This window comes from Clytia hemisphaerica, unplaced genomic scaffold, assembly GCF_902728285.1.
Source record: "Clytia hemisphaerica strain Z4C2 unplaced genomic scaffold, Clytia hemisphaerica genome assembly, whole genome shotgun sequence".
NCBI lineage: Eukaryota > Metazoa > Cnidaria > Hydrozoa > Leptothecata > Clytiidae > Clytia > Clytia hemisphaerica.
The window spans coordinates 2,630,441-2,648,485 of NW_027103562.1; the positions used below are offsets into that span (position 1 = coordinate 2,630,441).

Consider the following 18,045-nt stretch of genomic DNA (forward strand, 5'->3'; position numbering starts at 1 on the left):
GAAGCTTGAGTCTTTGTAAACGCTCCTCATAGTGGAGATTACGATACTGCGGAATCAGTCTTGTTGCCCGTCTTTGGACCCCTTCAATCAGATTAACGCTGCGGCGTAATTTCGGCTGCCATACTGATTGTGCATATTCTAGATGCGGTCTGACAAAGGTCGTATACAATGTGCAAAATGCCGAAGGACTCAGGTCACTGAAGCTTCTTTGGATGACTCCTAAGATAGAATTCGCTTTATTGACTTGTCTAGAGATATGTTCCTCAAAAGATAATTCAGAGTCAATCAAGATGCCTAGGTCTTTTTCTTCAAAAACATGTTCAAGTTCGTTACCCTCCAAGTTGGTATCTGTGTGCATGCTTAATATTAGCAAATTTACCTATAGTCAAGACATGGCATTTGTCAGGATGAAACTTTAGTAACCAATCTCGGGACCACTTTTCCAATTCACAGATATCTTTTTGAACAACTAGAGAGTCTCTAATAGAATTGATTATTTTCACTATCTTCGTATCGTCGGCAAAGAGAAATGCATCGGAGACTACCTTTTCTGGCAAATCGTTTATGTAGATAACAAAGAGCAGAGGCCCAAGTACGCTTCCTTGAGGAATTCCACTTATGACATGGTCAGTAGTTGATTTAGCTGAGTTAACCTTGACTAGTTGCTTGCGGTCTGATAAAAATGCTATAATCCATTTTAACAGGTTTCCGCTGATCCCGTAACATTCTAGTTTCTTTATCAACCTCCTGTGAGGAACTGTATCAAACGCTTTTGCAAAATCAAAGTAGACACAGTCAACTACTTTTCCTTCAGACATTGATTCGCAGCAAAGGTCGATATAATATAGTAGTTGCGTAACTGTTGATCTTTTGCCAATGAAGCCATATTGCTTGTCTGAGAGAAGATTCTCTCGAACAAGGTGATCAATCATTACTTTACGTAATACTGACTCCATCATTTTGCATATTATCGATGTCAGGCTGACAGGTCTGTAGTTTATTGCCAGATTGTGTGCACCCTTGTTTTTGTATATTGGTGTGACATGTGCCATCTTCAAGTCTTCGGGAAGAACGCTCTCTTCTAATGTCTTGTTCATAATGATCTTCAATGGTTCTGCTACAAAGTCAATCAGTTCTTTCAGCATTGACGGATGTAGCTCATCAGGTCCGAACGATTTATTTGCATCTAGCTGTTTGATCTGTTTTATTACTGTTTCTTGGGAGACTTCAAGAATATTAATCATCGATTCTGTTTTCTTCTCAAATGGAGGTAGTTCTCCCTCAGGTTCATGTGTAAATACACTGCAAAATTGCTTCTGCAGAATATTGGCTTTCTCCACATCTTCATGCTTCAACGATTTCTTGTCATCTTCGGACTCTAGTAGAGATGCCACGCGGCTAGTTGATTTCAGTTGATTTCTAACGTGTGACCAGAAACGCTTTGGGTTATTCTTTGCTGATCTACTGATGTTGCGTTCATAACTTCTACCAAGGACACTTGTATAGCGTAGCTGGACTGAGTACAACGGCTATTTCTCTTTCTCTTTTTAACACATGTCTGTCGTAGCGAATCCGCGAACCCCGGTCAGCGGTTGAGAATATTTTTTTCAAATTAATTGAAATAATTAGTTGTTGCAAAGTTTATTAGTTTTCATAAGGGACTTTTTTGCAAGATATTATATTTGACTTTATCTTGAATAAAGATTTTTAAAATAAAATATAAGTTTGATCAATTTATAAGCCAAAAACCTTGAAAAAAGGGTCCTTCGAAAAAGTTAAATTGTAAATTACGTAAGTTATTTCAAGTTATTTCAAATATTTTAAACAACTCTTAGAAGGTTGAAGTTGAAAATGACGAAGAAAAATTGAGTAAAAAATAGCCTAAACTCGCCTAAACTTTCACCAAAGTACCCAAATCTTATAATGGCTATAGCAAGATGTCGAACAAGGAACGGAATACATCATACTACAGCTGCTAAAAGCAAAATCTAAACATCATTCACGAAATAGAAAATTTTCTCTTTTTTAATGATTTGATTGTATAAAGGTGTAATAAAACTCATTGTAAGGTAATTGTTCGATTGTTGTTTTCTTATTATTGCTATCATGTCAAAGGAATTTCATAAAATATCTTTAGCAACAAACTTTCCGTGCAAATTCCATCTGTCTGACGATGGTTTTTCATTGTTAAGTACTTTTATCAAAAAGTATTTCTGATTGGTTGAAAAAACATGAGGAACGACCTCTTATTGGTCAAAGAAAGACAATATCTATTATTACGACGACACACATGGTTCAAAGAAAATAAATTTGTGCTCAGTCCAGCTACGCTATACAAGTGTCCTTGCTTCTACGTACTCGCCTGATCATGCTGTTGACTCGGTTACGTGATGAGACATATTGTGTTCTATTGAAGACTTTTTCCGCGTCTGAAGAATTGACCCACTTCCTATGCAGTCGCTTCTTATTTCTGATTTCTTTACGGATAATAAGAGACAAAGGAGAAGAACGTGCATTTTCTTTGTTCCAATTATTTTCAAGGGAACTTTTAAGCAACAGTGTGAATACACCAATAGTCTAGCTTACGCCATAATTCTTAAATGTCGCAATTAAAAGTTATAGGCAAAATAGCACATCAAAATTTAGCATGAAAGTGAGACAAATTTTCTTGTAAACATCTGACAATGTTAATATATTTATCTCGAAAACGACGTCACATCAACGTCAATGTTGAAAATATCATGAAAAAAGTCGATTACAGCTCGAGAATGCAAAGAAGACGTTTTCCCGGTTATAGTAGGCTATTCCAGCGATTTTTAAGACGATTCCGACTACAAAAATAAATTTATTTGCAAAAAGAACCTGCTGTTTTTAGTCCATGTCATCATTAATGTTGTAAGTGTGAAGAAACAAAAATGAGGCCTCTGAAGATTAAAGGAATAATTTCGATCAAAAGAAAAGATTCGTAGAAACGGCGATTTCCAGCTTTTCCAACCGGATGAAAAAACCGAAAAACAAATGATAAACTGTTCTGGAAAATCTCACAAAACTGAACAAGGCCAGAAGGTGAAAACGTACCCGTTAACAAATTTAGTTCTTTTCACATGTAGATAAATAGAAAAGATAAAAAGGAGATTTCCCTTGAAATTTTCACGTGCGAAAAGGTCAAAATGTTTTTAATTATACTGAACACTTAGCGATGATATCAACTAAGCGATAAAAAAACTAATATTTGAACTACTTCTTAAGTTCGTTCCCGATAATGATTTCAAAGAACTAAATTAACTTCTAACAGTTTCCAATCCCTTCTTTTCTCACATAGTATAATCAGAATACATAATCTATAACATTCGAAACGTAAATTCATTTCAAAAAGAGACGGCTAAACTTTGCAATATAGATAGTTGTACTTTTATGACCTTTTTCTCGATATATATTTGGCATCTTTAAAGCAATGGAAACTATTCATAATCATAAAGAATAATTTATGCCTTCAGCGTTAAGGGAAATAAATATGGCTATCAGAAAAATTTTCACAGCAAGTTTAGCAATATCGACCTTGTATCAGAAAATTCGTGACTAGGCCTCAGTTCTCCCAGTTCTTCATCACAAGAGAAGATTGAACCTGTAGCAAACATGCAAACATCAAAATAATTGACACTCACTGTCTTCAACTTTCAGAAATGAGTGATGAATCAGCCCCATGAAGATAGGCATCCGCTAGCGAAATTTGGTACATGGTCCGGGGGAGGGGCGTACTAGTGACCCCTTTTTTTCCTATTTTTTCTATTTTTCCCACTCTTAATGGGACTGAGATTTAATTTTCAGATTTTTCCTACCCAAACAGGAAACCTTAAGGGCGGCACATTCTCGTACGCATCACCTGTTTAAGTACCCTGGTAGTTATCAGAGTCCTTTTAGACTCTGAATTACTCGTAGAACATCTGTGTATATTAGAGACCAGGTGTTTTACAATAAACCAGGCTAAAAGTTTCTTATTCAATAAAAAGAAATGGAAAGGCAAATACATATTCTTATTCCCAAGAACAGTGGTGTGATGTGAGCCATGCAAAAACATAATGTTTTGAAGGGTTTTCCCTTTTTGGCAAGAGAGTGGTAAAAGAAATATCCGCTAATAAGGAAAATCAATTCCTCCCAAAATTAGAACCAACTTGCCCCTGTCAAACATCTTTTTTTTAATAAAGCCTGGTCTCCTCAATTCATTCTTGAACAATAGAGCACCCATCTCCGAGATAAATAACCTATCAGCACTTAGCGGTGCGATCTGCTTTTTAGGGGACTGGTAATGAATTTACAAGGAAGATTTTTTCTTGGCGTATGTTCTTAGGTTACATTACAACTAAATTAAACAGAGAAAAATTTCCACCAAAACTCTAGAGACATTTTCTTCTTTGCAGTGCAAACTATTTTTAGCAATCAAATAGCTTAACATTTTTAGGCTACAACTAAATCAAACCAAGCAAATTCTAGCCAAAACTCTAAAGGAATTTTTCCGAGTCTCTGTGGTAGAGTGCAAACTATATTTGGGATCCGAATAGCTTAACTATATTAAAGGCCGGTCTCCACTTACGCGCGCTGCGCTTGCACCGTTTGGCTCCAATCCTTTTTGCTTGGAAAAAAAAGATTACGTCATAAAAATGTAGCTCGCGCTCGAAAAAAAAGTTGAATACATAGGGTTGATGGTGTATTTTCATCTAACATATTCAATAATACTAGGACCCTAGAACTAAATTTTCAAAAAACCAATTTTTACCTCTTTAGAATAAAATATAAGTTACCTAGCTAGCTAACATCTGAACCATGTCTCGCGAAAAGAATATTTGAAAAAGTGTACTTTCATAGGCAACAGACCAATTGAAAGATCCATAATTTTGTAAATATCTGACCTATTTACCTTATCGGCCCTTTTTACACCGGCCCTTATTGGCGTTATTTTTGGGCTCGTGGCGTAGTAAGGGCTGGCGTTAGGGGCCGGCGTAAAAAGGGCCGATAAGGTAAATAGGTAAGATATTTACAAAATTATGGATCTTTCAATTAGTCTGTTACTCCATATTTAAAACTTCAGTGAAATATTTAATATATTTAAAAATCAGTGATTTTCGATTGAATTTTCAACAGTTTACTACTGAAAAATGACATATTTAATGTAAATTTTAGTCATTATTAACTAATTTGAAGCATAAGTAAACGGCCCTAATTTGGCGTAAGCCCAAAATTAGGCTGTGGCGTAATAAGGGCCGGCGTAAAAGGGGCCAATAAGGTAGTTTTTTCTCTATATTAAAAAAATACAAAGCTTACCAAAAACTGCTATATCAAGTCACTTCGATTGATTTGTCGTCTATAAAATAAAATCATATCGATAAGAAAAAATTATCCCTGTGGTAGCTCCCTAGGGATTCATAAAGTCATGGTGAAAAACCTCTATTAAAAGCCCCGAGTAAAACACAGTCCCAAAACTATGAACATAATTTCCCAATTTATGTTTAACTTTCTATAATACCTCTCAGCTTCCAAATGGCTTTGGATATAATATTGCATAATACGCTTTTTTATAAGAATATAATCTAAAAGAATATTCATGATGAAACTGGCCAAAAAATTGGGAATATCACCATTGTAGAATTTGGCCATTGAACCTAAGCATATTATTTTCAGGACATTAGTACTTGTTAACGGGCAATTATCAATACTCAAGACTTTCACAAAGAGTATTCTTGATGCTTGAAGTATGTACACGCTTTTTTATAAGAATCCAAAATTTTTGAAGCTTTCGGACGTTCTTAACTTTTTGATTTTTAAGCCTAAAAATATTCTTAACATGTTCTTATTTTCACCAATTTGTGAGTATTTTTGTCCAATTTCCTAAGAAATAGGATGTTTCTGAGTCCAAAAAGCCTTATAATGTTCTTATAAAAGAAACGTGTATTACATGTAACATGTTGCATCCAGGTCAGTTTTGGATCCTAGTCTAAGAATACTGTTATGAATATTTTAGGATGATTTATTTCAAAAAGTTAAGAATATCCATGATGAAATGAAAAAACACCATTCTTATAAAAAAGGGTGTATTTTAATTAGAGGTATTTGTCAAATTATATCAAATTGAGTCATACCTCTTTCGTTCATCTACCTCAGTTCCATTGACATTTGTCAACTTTTCCCAATATTTCTGCTTTGCAACATTTCAGTCCAATTCCAAACATATTTTTATTCGTGTTACTGTATTATTTTTAGTTAGAGCACTAAAACGAGAGGTGGGTGAAATTAGCGAATGGAATAAAGAACAAACGGAATAAGATACCCTGTCTATTTATTTTTTTGGTGCTCCAACATTTATTAGTGTTCTGATCTGAATTCAGATTTTGAGGGAAGTACTGTGGTTTATTAGGGTCTTGTACAAAACAGATATAATTAGCTAACTAACTGGGTCCAAAATCCTATATATCATGACTTAGCGAGCTAACTCGACTTAGCGCGCTAACTCGACTTACCGGGGATACGACAAAAGTTGGACCCCAAAAATGGAGCCCCTTGAAATTGAAAAATACGGCTGTTTCTGGCTGTAAAACTCTGATTCAATGATCGATCTGGTGATAGTGACGAATGTGACGAAGGCTCTGGTGGTTCTGGTGGTTTGTTATGATTGATCTGGTAAATCTGATGATAGATGATAGTGATGATGGAACTGGTGGTTGTGAAAGTGGAATCAACTTTGTTGATGAATCTGATTTTGGAATCGATGTTGATAAATTTGATGGTGAATTGATGGCGCTGGTGAATCTGACGATTGAATAAATGATGCTTATAAATATGAATGTGATGATGTGGTCAGTTCCATTTATTCCATCATCACATTCATCAGCTCCATTGATTCCACCATCCACTGGTTTCAGTATTGGAATCGCTAGCACCATTGACTTCAACACCTTTGCTTTAACTTCAGGATCACCATTAATATTGATTCCAGCATCAGATTCACCAACACCATTGATTCCACTTTCAGAATCACCAGGGACATCATCACCACCACCAGATTCATCAGATCCATCATCACCAACATCAGATTCACCAGATCTATCATTGAATTATTGTTTTACAGCCAGAAACAGATGTATTTTTCAATTCATTTGAGGGGTCAATTTTGGGGGTCCAACCCTGTCGTCTTCCGGTAAATCGAGTTACATGTTTTTTTTTTATAAGCATACAAAAATCCGAAAACAGGCTCAGAGATGCTTAGGTCGAAAGCTTAATAAGGCTGAAAAATGCTTGAGGGGATGCTTAAATCTAAAGCATAAATTTAGGGAAATACTGAAAATCCGTAAAATTACAGCCAAAAAAAGCCAAAATCAGGAAAAAAACATTTTTCGTAGGCTCAGGTAATGCTTGCCATATGCTTAATTTTTTCCTATATCCTAGATATGCTTATAAGTGCAATGCTTATAAAAGAAACAAGCAACATGCTGAATGTACCTACCTGATGATGAAAGCTAGATAATAAGGCAAATAAGGAGAAAAATTAAAAGAATCAGTCAGACGATATAGCGTTTTGCGAAAATGCATAAAACATTAAATTTTATCATTGATTGTTGATGGGGGAAGAGGGAAGGGGAGTAAAATCAATTTTTTTGAAAATTGAAACATGCTTGATGGTGGGCGTTGCTATTAATAATGTTTTTGAATGAAAAAAAACAACCAATTGTAGTAAGGAAAAAGTCAAATGAAAATCTAGAAAAACGTCGATTTCCGGCATATTTCAGGCATTTTTCGCCGGAAAAAATTTTTCTCAAAAATCAGACTCGGCCATGTTTTGAGCATTGTTAATACGCATCTTTGAGCAAAAAATCAGAAAAAACTAATGATGAAATCTCGAGAAAATGCCGAAAAACCAGTGTTTCCGGCATATTTACGGCATTTTCAGCCGGAAATGATTTAAATGACTCCGTCACAATTTCATGTTGCATCAAAAATTTATAGTACATTTTTCAAAAATTGTTTTCCGGCGAATCATGATTGTTTAGAAAGTTAGGCACAAAAATCATTTTATTGAAAATTGAAACATGTTGATGGTGGGCGTTGCTATTAATAATGTTTTTGATGAAAAAAAAACAACCAATTGTATGTAAGGAAAAAGTCAAATGAAAATCTAGAAAAACGTTTCGATTTCCGGCATATTTTCAGGCATTTTCGCCGGAAAAAATTTTTCTCAAAAATCGACTCGGCCATGTTTTGAGCATTGTTTTACGCATCTTTGAGCAAAAAATCAGAAAAAACTAATGATGAAATCTCGAGAAAATGCCGAAAAACCAGTGTTTCCGGCAATTTTACGGCTTTTCAGCCGGAAAATGATTTTTTTTTCGGACTCCGTCCAATTTAGGTATTGACATTTTTGCATCAGTGTGCGAAATTTCATGAAAAAATATATAGTACAGCTCAAGAAATTCAAGAAATACTGTTTTTCCGGCGAAACTCGGCTTCCGGCGAAGTTCCGGCTTCAAAAATCAATTTATTGAACAACATGCTTGATGGTGGGCCATTTATAATAATTTTTGAATGAAAAAACAACCAATTATATGGAAAAAAGTCCAATGAAAATCCAGAAAAAAACGGCGATTTCCGGCATATTTCCGGCATTTTCGGCCGGAAAAAATTTTTTCTCAAAAAAGGACTAAGCCATGTTTTGGGGCATTGTTAATACGCATCTTTGAGCAAAAATCAGAAAAAACAAATGCAAATTTTTTTTTTTATTTCCGCCATTTTTGGCCGGAAAATTTTTTTTTTTCGCAAATCGGGCTCCGTCACATTTTGGGTATATAACTGATGAGCCGATCCCGAGAAAAGCTGGCAACAGACGAACGAACAGACGGACGGACGGACGAACGGACGAACGGACAAGGGTTAATTTAAAGGACTACCTTAAGGTAGGTCCAAAAACATGTAGTACACTAAGTCAAGTTAGTACACAAAGTCGAGTTAGCAAGCTAAATTCATGATATATTGGGTTTTGTACCCAGTTAGTTAGCTAATTATATCTGTTTTGTAAATGGCACTAACAAACCACCGTAGAAAAGGGTGGCAAAAATTCATGAGAGAGAGAGACGGCATTGGATGAAAGAATCATTCCCCGCGTGTAAGCACTAGCTTCAACCAACAGAGTAAACATTATTTTCAGACAATTTCCCCTTTTTTTTTATTTAGTATTATTATCCTCTTTACCAAAAAGCAGCCAAAACACCTTTTTAAACAATATCTAACAAGTTTTCAAAAAAAGAATCTATTTACAAGCGTTTTCCTCTAAAATTCTCAATATTTACAGCTAGTTTAATTTCAGGGACCAGGAAAAAAATAAAGTTATGAATAAAAAAACTAAAACTATATATAATATCTTTAATGATGAAAACTATGACCTATTATTGTTAATAAACGTTAATTTTGTTAAAAAATCATTTGGCATATTAATTAGCCTTTTCATAAATTTCTTCACGAACAACACGTCTGTCGTTTTCAAAGTATTGCTATGGCAACTCATTCACAACAGATTTTGCCCTATATTCATTAACTGGGACAGATATTCTCGAGTAAAATGATAGGAAAATAGGAAAATTCTCCTTAAAATTTGAATTAAACCTAAATTGGAATTGGAAGTTAATAAACAAAAGGCAATGCGTGAAAACCCAACAAAAATAACTTTTTCTTGATTTGATATAAGTTATGCAATTTTCGACATAATAAAAGCAAACGTTCGAATCTTTAGAGGCGATCCCCTACACAAATCGAACGTTTGCTTCCATAACAGTGAAAGTTACGTAACTTATTACGTAACACGAAAATCCAACCAATACAACACCCCTGTGTCACAGACCCGCTGGGACCCCAGCCCCACTGAAAAATTTAGCGAAAATTTCGTCCCCGGTGGGAAAATATTATGGAATTTCAGCCCCACTGGGAAATTGACTTTGATTTCATCCCTACTCGAAATTCATTGTTTAAAAATTGCACTCCAAAACCATCCCCACTTGATTTTTTAACCATGGAACAATAGAATTTCTATCCCCATTGTTTGGCGGGAGCTGTGAGACAGGGGTGTAATACAGCTTTAGGGAATCGTCTATGGCTATAAAGCTTACGAAAATATAACACAAGAGCAAATAACGAAAGAGGTTGAACGTACAACACAAAAGTTGGGCTCAACGGCCTTTTAAGTTATGACTTCACTGAAACACATAATAGCTTAAGTGCTGCAAAAGGACATGAATCATCAAAAATGTTAGCTGATGATATCAAAACAAAGCCTTCCATATCTAAAAGCCAGTGATGAGCGCTGCCAGTTCATCCTGCAATTTCCCAATTATAACCACCAAAAGCCACCTCATTACTGACTCTCGAGAACAACTTTTTTATCATTGAAGTCGGAAACCAAAGAACCAATGGAATAGGTTCTTCATTAAAAGCCACTATATCAGAAATGAATTCAAAAGAAATTTCTTTGAAGGTAACAGTCATAACCAAGGGTGTAAAATCAAAAGAATTCCATTTGAGTGATATTTGGGTGGATATCAAACCGAAAGACCTCTCCTTCCAATGATGACATTCTAAGGAGTTATCCAAACATGCTGGTTCCATCTCCTACCTATTCTTTCTCAAACGAAATGTCCAAAGCTTTTACTCTTTGGTTTATCACGTCTATAACAGAAGAGAAATATATCAATTTCATTTAAAGCCAATTTCCGACAGAAAAGCCTTGAAAAATTCGTCATTAATTGATAATTTGAGTTTGATAGCTTCTTATGGAAATATAATTGATAAAAATATATTAGACACCTTATTACACAAATATTACTACTAGGCAAGTATTCAACGGCCTTGAAATTAACACGCAAAAAATCAACGCGAATTTAATTTGCTTTTTTAAATGACACCACTGCTGGTTTTAATTGAGGGAGCTTTTATTAACACGAAATTTCTCATTTTGTGTTAATAAAATGACTAGTTATATACACCTTTTCGACCGTAGTCGTGCGGGGCATTCTTTTGTCCACTTTATCCCACTAAAACCGTCCCAGTTCTTTTTTCGCACCTATAGACAATATAAAAATACGTCAAAAAAGGACTGGGACGGTTTTAGTGGGATAAAGCGGACAAGAGATGCCCGCGCGACTACGGTCGAAAAGGTGTATTCGTGTAATAAGGTAGTCACTTTTGTTTGCTTCTTTAGTGATCTTTATCCGTAGTTGGTGTTTTTTTTAAGTGTAGTTGGAAAACTTCAAGAAAGATTTTTGAGAAGAATACTACTCACGTTTTGTTATCTTCGGCCATTCGGACACCCGGTACCGTGAAAATGGACACACCTAAAAATAAGAATAATGATTAGTTGAATTCATCTTCGATTAAAATGACTGACACAGCAATTTTTCGGATATGAAATTCTTTTTGTTATTTCGCTCTTCCAAACTGAAACCGTAGCTGAATAAATTCTAGTCTGTTATATGAAAATTAATGTTAACCAATGTACAACAACAGGAGATATGTACAATGTAGATAATTAGTGTTCCTGGATTTTAAAACATGAGATTGTCACAGTAATTGTTAGCAAAGAGTGATTCCACAAATGAAGGTATGAATCTTGGTTCTGCCGTAACAGTTTACCTTTAGGAGGGTAGCCCTTCGATAATCAGAATTAAGAAGTGGAGAATGAGGATTTGAAATACGGAACAACATACCACTAGCTAGAGAATGGACGCCTTTTGGAAGATCAGCGAAAAAGATATGCTTCATGCCTGCTTCTGCTGATATCCTTTCCCGCGGATTGATCTAAAGTGACAAAAAATATTTGTTGAGTTGTTGAACATAAAACTTAAAGTACGTCAGGTTTTTAACTAGTTGTGAATACGAAAAAAATTTACAAATTATGATTCGCTCTCCAAAGGTTGTTCCCCATAGATATCAAAATCTTATAATAGAGAGATCTCGGGAAACCCTTGCTGTTTACCCAAAAAAGAATTCTAAATCTGTTTGTAAAAGCATTCTGTGATAAAAGTTATTTAAAGGTTGCGATGCTTATGAAGGCTAAAATTTTGGACTGTTAGTTTACTTGTAACATAATTTCAGCGAGGCCTTCAGCGTATGGCATGGTTTTAATACGTGGTGCTTGGTGTGATAAAGGAAGTTTTGTGTACACTTCGAATGAATCTGAAAAGACAAGAATACAAAGAGAACGGTGATATTGATTTTAGGAGTACATAAAAGTTGAAAAAAAAACAAAGTTGTGGAGCAGTTCGAACTTGTGGAGCAGTTCGATTTTTGTGTTCAATGAAAGTGCAGTTAAGTTAACCACTACTTAGTGTTCAATAAAAGACTACTTGACATACCGTGTTTGTACTCGCTCTTAGTGACCGGCCATTCGTCTAATCCTGGCGTTCCACAAACCTATCATTTATGAAACAAAGAATGAAGTCTCTGAAATTGTCTCAATAGGAAAATGACATTTTAGAAACAATTTAAAAGGGAAAGCAAATATACAATATGAACTGTTTCGGAAAATGATATATGAATCCTGAAAGTTATTCAATATTTTTTTCGATATTCCGAGTTACTAGAAATGAGAAATGTTGTATTAGATTACATATTCTAGACTCTTCCCCAACAAAAATGTCGAATAAACACTTACTTTGAATATCTTGGAGAGTTGGTCACGAGCACTTTTGACACCGGGAAAGAGAGGAAAACCGCTGATCATCTCCACGAAGATACAACCAACTCCCCTAAGAAAAAGAAAGAAAGAATTGTATTTTTCAGTTTTTTTTGGCAGAGACAGACAGATGGCAAAACCAGTTACTTACAAAAGGAACAAAAGTATATGGAGTTCTATTGCGCCGACATAGTATTTCTTAAACAAGAGAAGGGTCAGAGCTAGACTAGAGTCTACTTTTGGCTGAACTTTGCTTTTTGATAATTTTTGTATGACGCTGAGTCCAGTGAAGAAGACTAGGAGCATTTGGCGAGGTCGCCATTTTGAAAAAAAAATGCTAAAAATCCAAATAACAATAAAACTACTTGGAGTTGAAAGATATAATCAAAAACGAGAAAAAAAACAGGATTAACAGATTTGCAATCCCTTATTCTCAAATAAAAACATTGCTTCATACTGTTTTTACCTTCCAAAAACAACTTAAATCTGGCTTTTACCATATACTACCGGGCCACTTAATCGCGCCATCCAGTCTATAAAAAAGCTTTAAGTGGACCCCGGGCTAGGTCAGAGCCGAAGTTGAATTCGTACATCCTTTGTCTTGTAAAGAGATAACTGTTAACCGGAAGTAGAGGTATAATATGATGCTTAGAGCGGTCCTCAAATTTCAAGTAAAAGTAAGTCGGCACTTGCTTGTTTTTAGGTCGGCAATGCCGATTTAGCGGCTTTGTTTAAAGGCTACGGCAATGTTTTTTTTTCTATTTGAAAGCTACAATGTTTGGTTCAAAGGTCGGCTTTGCTGACCAAAAAGATCAATTATGGTCTGCTGCCGAGAGAATTGATGATTATGGTAGGTCAGCACTGCCAAATGCCAACTGGAATTCGAGGGCTGTTAGAGGGTAATCTATCTACCATATGTCAAGGGAGGTGGTGTAATGAGTGGATCCCAGTAAGACATCCGGTGGGCGGTACCATAGTGTGACAATCTCGTGTGTATACGTTCGGCTGGGTACTGACTTCGCTCGTGCTAGCCCTATAACGACAAAGAAATTCCAAAAACTTCTTTTTAAAGTTATACTTGGCTCCTATTCTCCTTTTCAAGATATGATTGGGCTCAAAACAAGAACATTCATTGACAATCTGCACAAGATATGTATATAAGTGGAGTCTCTTTAACTCGAACAAGTTTTATGGTCCCTTCAGTTCGCAATGCCTCATAAACATCAGTCCATAACTCGAAACTTTCTTAACTCGAGCAAATTCGTGTTTCCCGTGCGTGTTCAAGTTATAGAGGTTCTACTGTAGTTTTGTTTACACTTACCGAAGTCGGCTAATTTTAAGTCACCTCGATTACTCAACAACACATTCTGTGGTTTGATGTCTCTAAAAAAAGTAATAGCAAGAAAGATAAAAGGTCGATTTTCGATTTTTTTGCTCAGACACGCCCGCCACCTCACCAACCTAGTACCCTCTCCCCCAGGAGCATGGAAAAAAGTAAGTTGTAAGGAATGACGAGTACAAGTGTTTTGATGAGTACATGAGCGTTGAAGTACGTACCTGTGCAGAATCTTCTTCTTGTGGATGTAATTCAACCCTCTCAACAGTTGAAATAAAAGTAACTGAAAACAAAATTGAACTTTTATATAAGATGGCCTACAGAAACCCTTTTTAGGTGGTGTGAGCTGACTCGCCGTAATCGGCAGCCCCAGGGGTTAAAGCAAGCAGAGTAGTCTCTTTAACTCGAATAACTCCTCAACTCGAACAAGTTTAATCGTCCTTTCAGTAAAGAATGCCTTATACACCAATCTCTATAACTCGAAATTTCCTTAACTCGAACAAATTTGTGTTCCCCGTGCGGGTTTGAATTATAGAGAGTTCAATGCACCATATAAGGCCCTTTAAACGTCCATTTACAATGTAAGATGTGAATTTGTTTTAACAGCATTAGCGGGAAGCTTTCTTAATAAGTGGTCGTCTAGAATATTTTCAATGAACAGACTGTTATGCGTGAAGCAAAAGTGGATTAATTCTAGCTATAAAATCGTTTACATTACATGTTTTTCGGTCAAAAGTAGGTTGATTCTAGCCATAAAATGTTTTACATTATGTGTCTTATGGACAAACCTTGGCATTGCTGGACTGCACACCGAAAGGTCGTTCTTCGAGGTAAATACATAAGTCAGTGTGCTAGATAAAGAGAGAAAAGCACTGTTAACACTATTAGATTATGTTTTTATATACAAAGGATCGAAAAGCATTTTATTATTGGTTCATAAAATAGAGGCAACATTTGGAAGCCTATCAGATGTTCTATATAGTCTATGTTATCAGAGACTCTTCGATATTTTATTTCAGGAGCTGCATGATGAATGTCATGCAAACTACTAAAAAGTTTCCGAAATTCGAGAAGAAGTTTCACCTGGCAAAACATTATCTAATGAAAAAAGTGAAGTATGGGGTGGAACATTGCATTATTTCGTGATATCTCTGAAAAAGGTGGAGTGCAGAATGAATTTGATCCTGGAAAATGCAGGAGTGTTCTTACCAAATATTCGAAGACAAGGACGAGATGTTCTTTGGATGGAATGATATCGTGCAAACGAACAATGTTGGAGTGTTTCAGATCTTTCAACAGTGAAGCTATAACGAACGAATGAGTGAGTGAATGAATGAATGAAATGAGTGCGCAATGAATGGATGTGACTCTAATCTTCTCAATGAAACAGTCTAATTTTTAAGTTTTTTAATAGAGCAAAACCGAAGAGATATTACAGAGGTCAGATTCTTTCAAAACATTATATGTAAGAAATGGGTTTTTCCAAAAATAGTCCCTGCCCTCCCTGTTGAGGATATCGGACATCCAGGGGGGGGGGGGTTGAGGGTCAATGCTATCTGGATATTCAGGGGGTAGGACCTTATAAGAGGGAGAGGATATCCAGGGGGTTCATGACAAATTTCCTGGAATTTATTGTAAACAAAACGATTTTACAGGATATCCGAGGGGTACAGGACAACCCCTCTATTCACTTGGACATCCAGGCTATCCAGGGGGTCTTTATTTTTAAGCCAAGTACGGAAAATTTCTGGAAAAGCCCAATAAAGAAAAAGAATGAAATCTACCTTCACGAATGGCCGTGAAAGGAATTCCCTCTTCTTCTTGTAGGGTGATTTCCTTCAGCGCTACGAAGATATTGTTTTTCCTGGCAATAGAGAAAATATATTATCAGCATACACGTATTTTTGTAAGAACAAACTATATAAGAACATAGGGCTTCGATCTCCAAAATGTTGAGAATAGATTAGGAACATTTTAAGGCTTTGCAGACCTCTAAAACATTCGATTTCTTAAGAAAATGGACAAAATTACTCAAAAAATGGCGAAAATAAGAACATGTTAAGAACATTTTTAAGCTTAAAACTTAAAAAGTTAAGGACATCCGAAGGCTTCAAAAATGTTGGATGTTTTTATAAAAAAGCGTGTAGATTCTATGATGAAAGAATAATTAATTTCTTCTGATTATTGAAATTCTTTGTACGAGAGTACAAAAATCTATAAGCAATTATATTGTAAGTAAGCAAAACGATTTGTTATTAGCCAGTTTTGGAAGCGTGGAAAAAACCATAGGTAGAATGGAATCGGCTGAAGTAAGCGGATTTGTTGTAAGATATTTGTCACAAATTTATACATGGTGAAGATCAGAGATCTGACCTCAAGGAAGGGAAGTATTGAAAGTACTAAACAAAACAAAGTTTAAAATCAAAATCCTTAGAGTAAGGGTAATATCTTTCATACGGCTCCAAAAAAAACACCTTAAAATCTGACGGAAACTTACTTGCTAACTCCTTTGTACACAGTAGCATAAGATCCTTCTCCGAGTTGTTCCAGCTTGGTGTAATGCTCTAATTTGCCATACGGTGAAAAGCCTCTCTTAACGAAAGAAGAGATTGCGTTTTATTGATACATGGAAGTACAGCTTAAACAATTAGAAACATTTGCTTGTACCAAGACCAAGTAAAAAGCAATGCGAAGTTGGATTTGAATAACATATTATTTACCAAAAAAACTGTTAAGTCTAGTTTTCTTCAGTGCTTCAGTTTATACAACTCTTCACTCCATCAGACGATTAAGAAGATACCTGAAGAAGTTATCTTAAAGGTAGCTCAATGTTGGTAGCACAATCCCCATATTGACTACACTATGCTTACATAAGGGTAAAAAAAGTTCTAAAATACCAACTAAAGGTTGCTTCAGGCTACCCCAGGGTTTATAAAACTCAGTCAAAGGCGGGCAAGGATGGTTGAATTAAAATATTTACCGTATTGGTCCCTGGTTCCGGCGTCGATAAAACTCTCCTTAACCTGTTGTTTGGTGAAGCCATGGCTTGTGTACTGATGTCAATGGAGCTTTGAACATAACTGTTCGTCATTGGATTCTTAATGGAAAGCTGTTCGTTTTGGCGATCGCTCGAATTCTCTCGAAACAACCCGTTGCTATCGTTGAAATGTTGTAGTGAAAATACGCGGCCGAGCGTTCTCTTCGTTTTACTAGTCGTGGTATTGTTGTTCGATTTTGATTTGAGGTCTAGAGTAGATGCTGATTTACTTTCTTCTCCCTGCATGAAGAAATCAAGAAAAAGCAATGACTTGCTGGAAGTAATGCTAGGATTGTAGTAATATATATCAACAAAACTCCGTAACCAAAAGCAGAGAAAAGTCCAGCACAGGCTGAAAAATTAAAAATACTAACACACACGCTGCTCTACCCGAAAATATAAAAATACAAGCTTGCAAGAATGTTAATCGTTTCACCTTGAAAGACAGATATGCGTGTCAAATTAATAACGACCTCTTTTTATTATTCTCTTTACATTCTGTGACATTAGATTTAACATTTCCAGATATTAAATTTAACGAGATTAAGCTCACATGACAGTTTTTGAGAGGCGGAGTAAGAGTATTGAGACAGTGGGTGATATTTTGATGAAGAAAAAAATGTTTGTCGTCGCAAGATCGGTATGGAGTATTGTATATAGTGATAAACAGCGGGGACAGCACATCGAAAAGGGTTCTACTTAGTCACCATAAGTTCTTCCAAGATTTCTTTACCCTTCGCCACGAGTTTCAATACGTCTTACCTTAGAAAGTGCTGCATTAAAATTTTGCTGAGGAAATCCCCACCTAGCAGAAACATTACAGGACTCTGACAGACTGAGCTCTGTGCTCACAAACGCTAAAAGCTTCAAAAGCAAAAGAAAACACAGATGTTTCTACTTACATTCCTAGCCCCTATTTCGATTTCGTGTTCGCGAAGTGTGAAAGCTGTAGAAAGAAGAATTTGT

General features: G+C 35.8%; 1 protein-coding gene across 1 annotated transcript in view; it reads right to left on the reverse strand.

Annotated features, from left to right (window-relative positions):
- Positions 1–9,204: 9,204 nt before the first annotated feature.
- LOC136800725 (cyclin-dependent kinase 5 homolog) overlaps positions 9,205–18,045 on the reverse strand; it is a gene marked incomplete in the record, with an annotated part of 20,494 nt that continues 11,653 nt past the window's right edge. Inside the window, 15 exon segments of the mRNA XM_067057380.1 lie at positions 9,205–10,701; positions 11,315–11,366; positions 11,739–11,829; positions 12,110–12,207; positions 12,387–12,444; positions 12,686–12,779; positions 13,619–13,739; positions 14,028–14,089; positions 14,264–14,325; positions 14,831–14,893; positions 15,252–15,346; positions 15,827–15,906; positions 16,540–16,634; positions 17,023–17,319; positions 17,982–18,025. Of these exon segments, the coding sequence (XP_066913481.1) occupies positions 10,659–10,701; positions 11,315–11,366; positions 11,739–11,829; positions 12,110–12,207; positions 12,387–12,444; positions 12,686–12,779; positions 13,619–13,739; positions 14,028–14,089; positions 14,264–14,325; positions 14,831–14,893; positions 15,252–15,346; positions 15,827–15,906; positions 16,540–16,634; positions 17,023–17,319; positions 17,982–18,025 (1,355 nt within the window).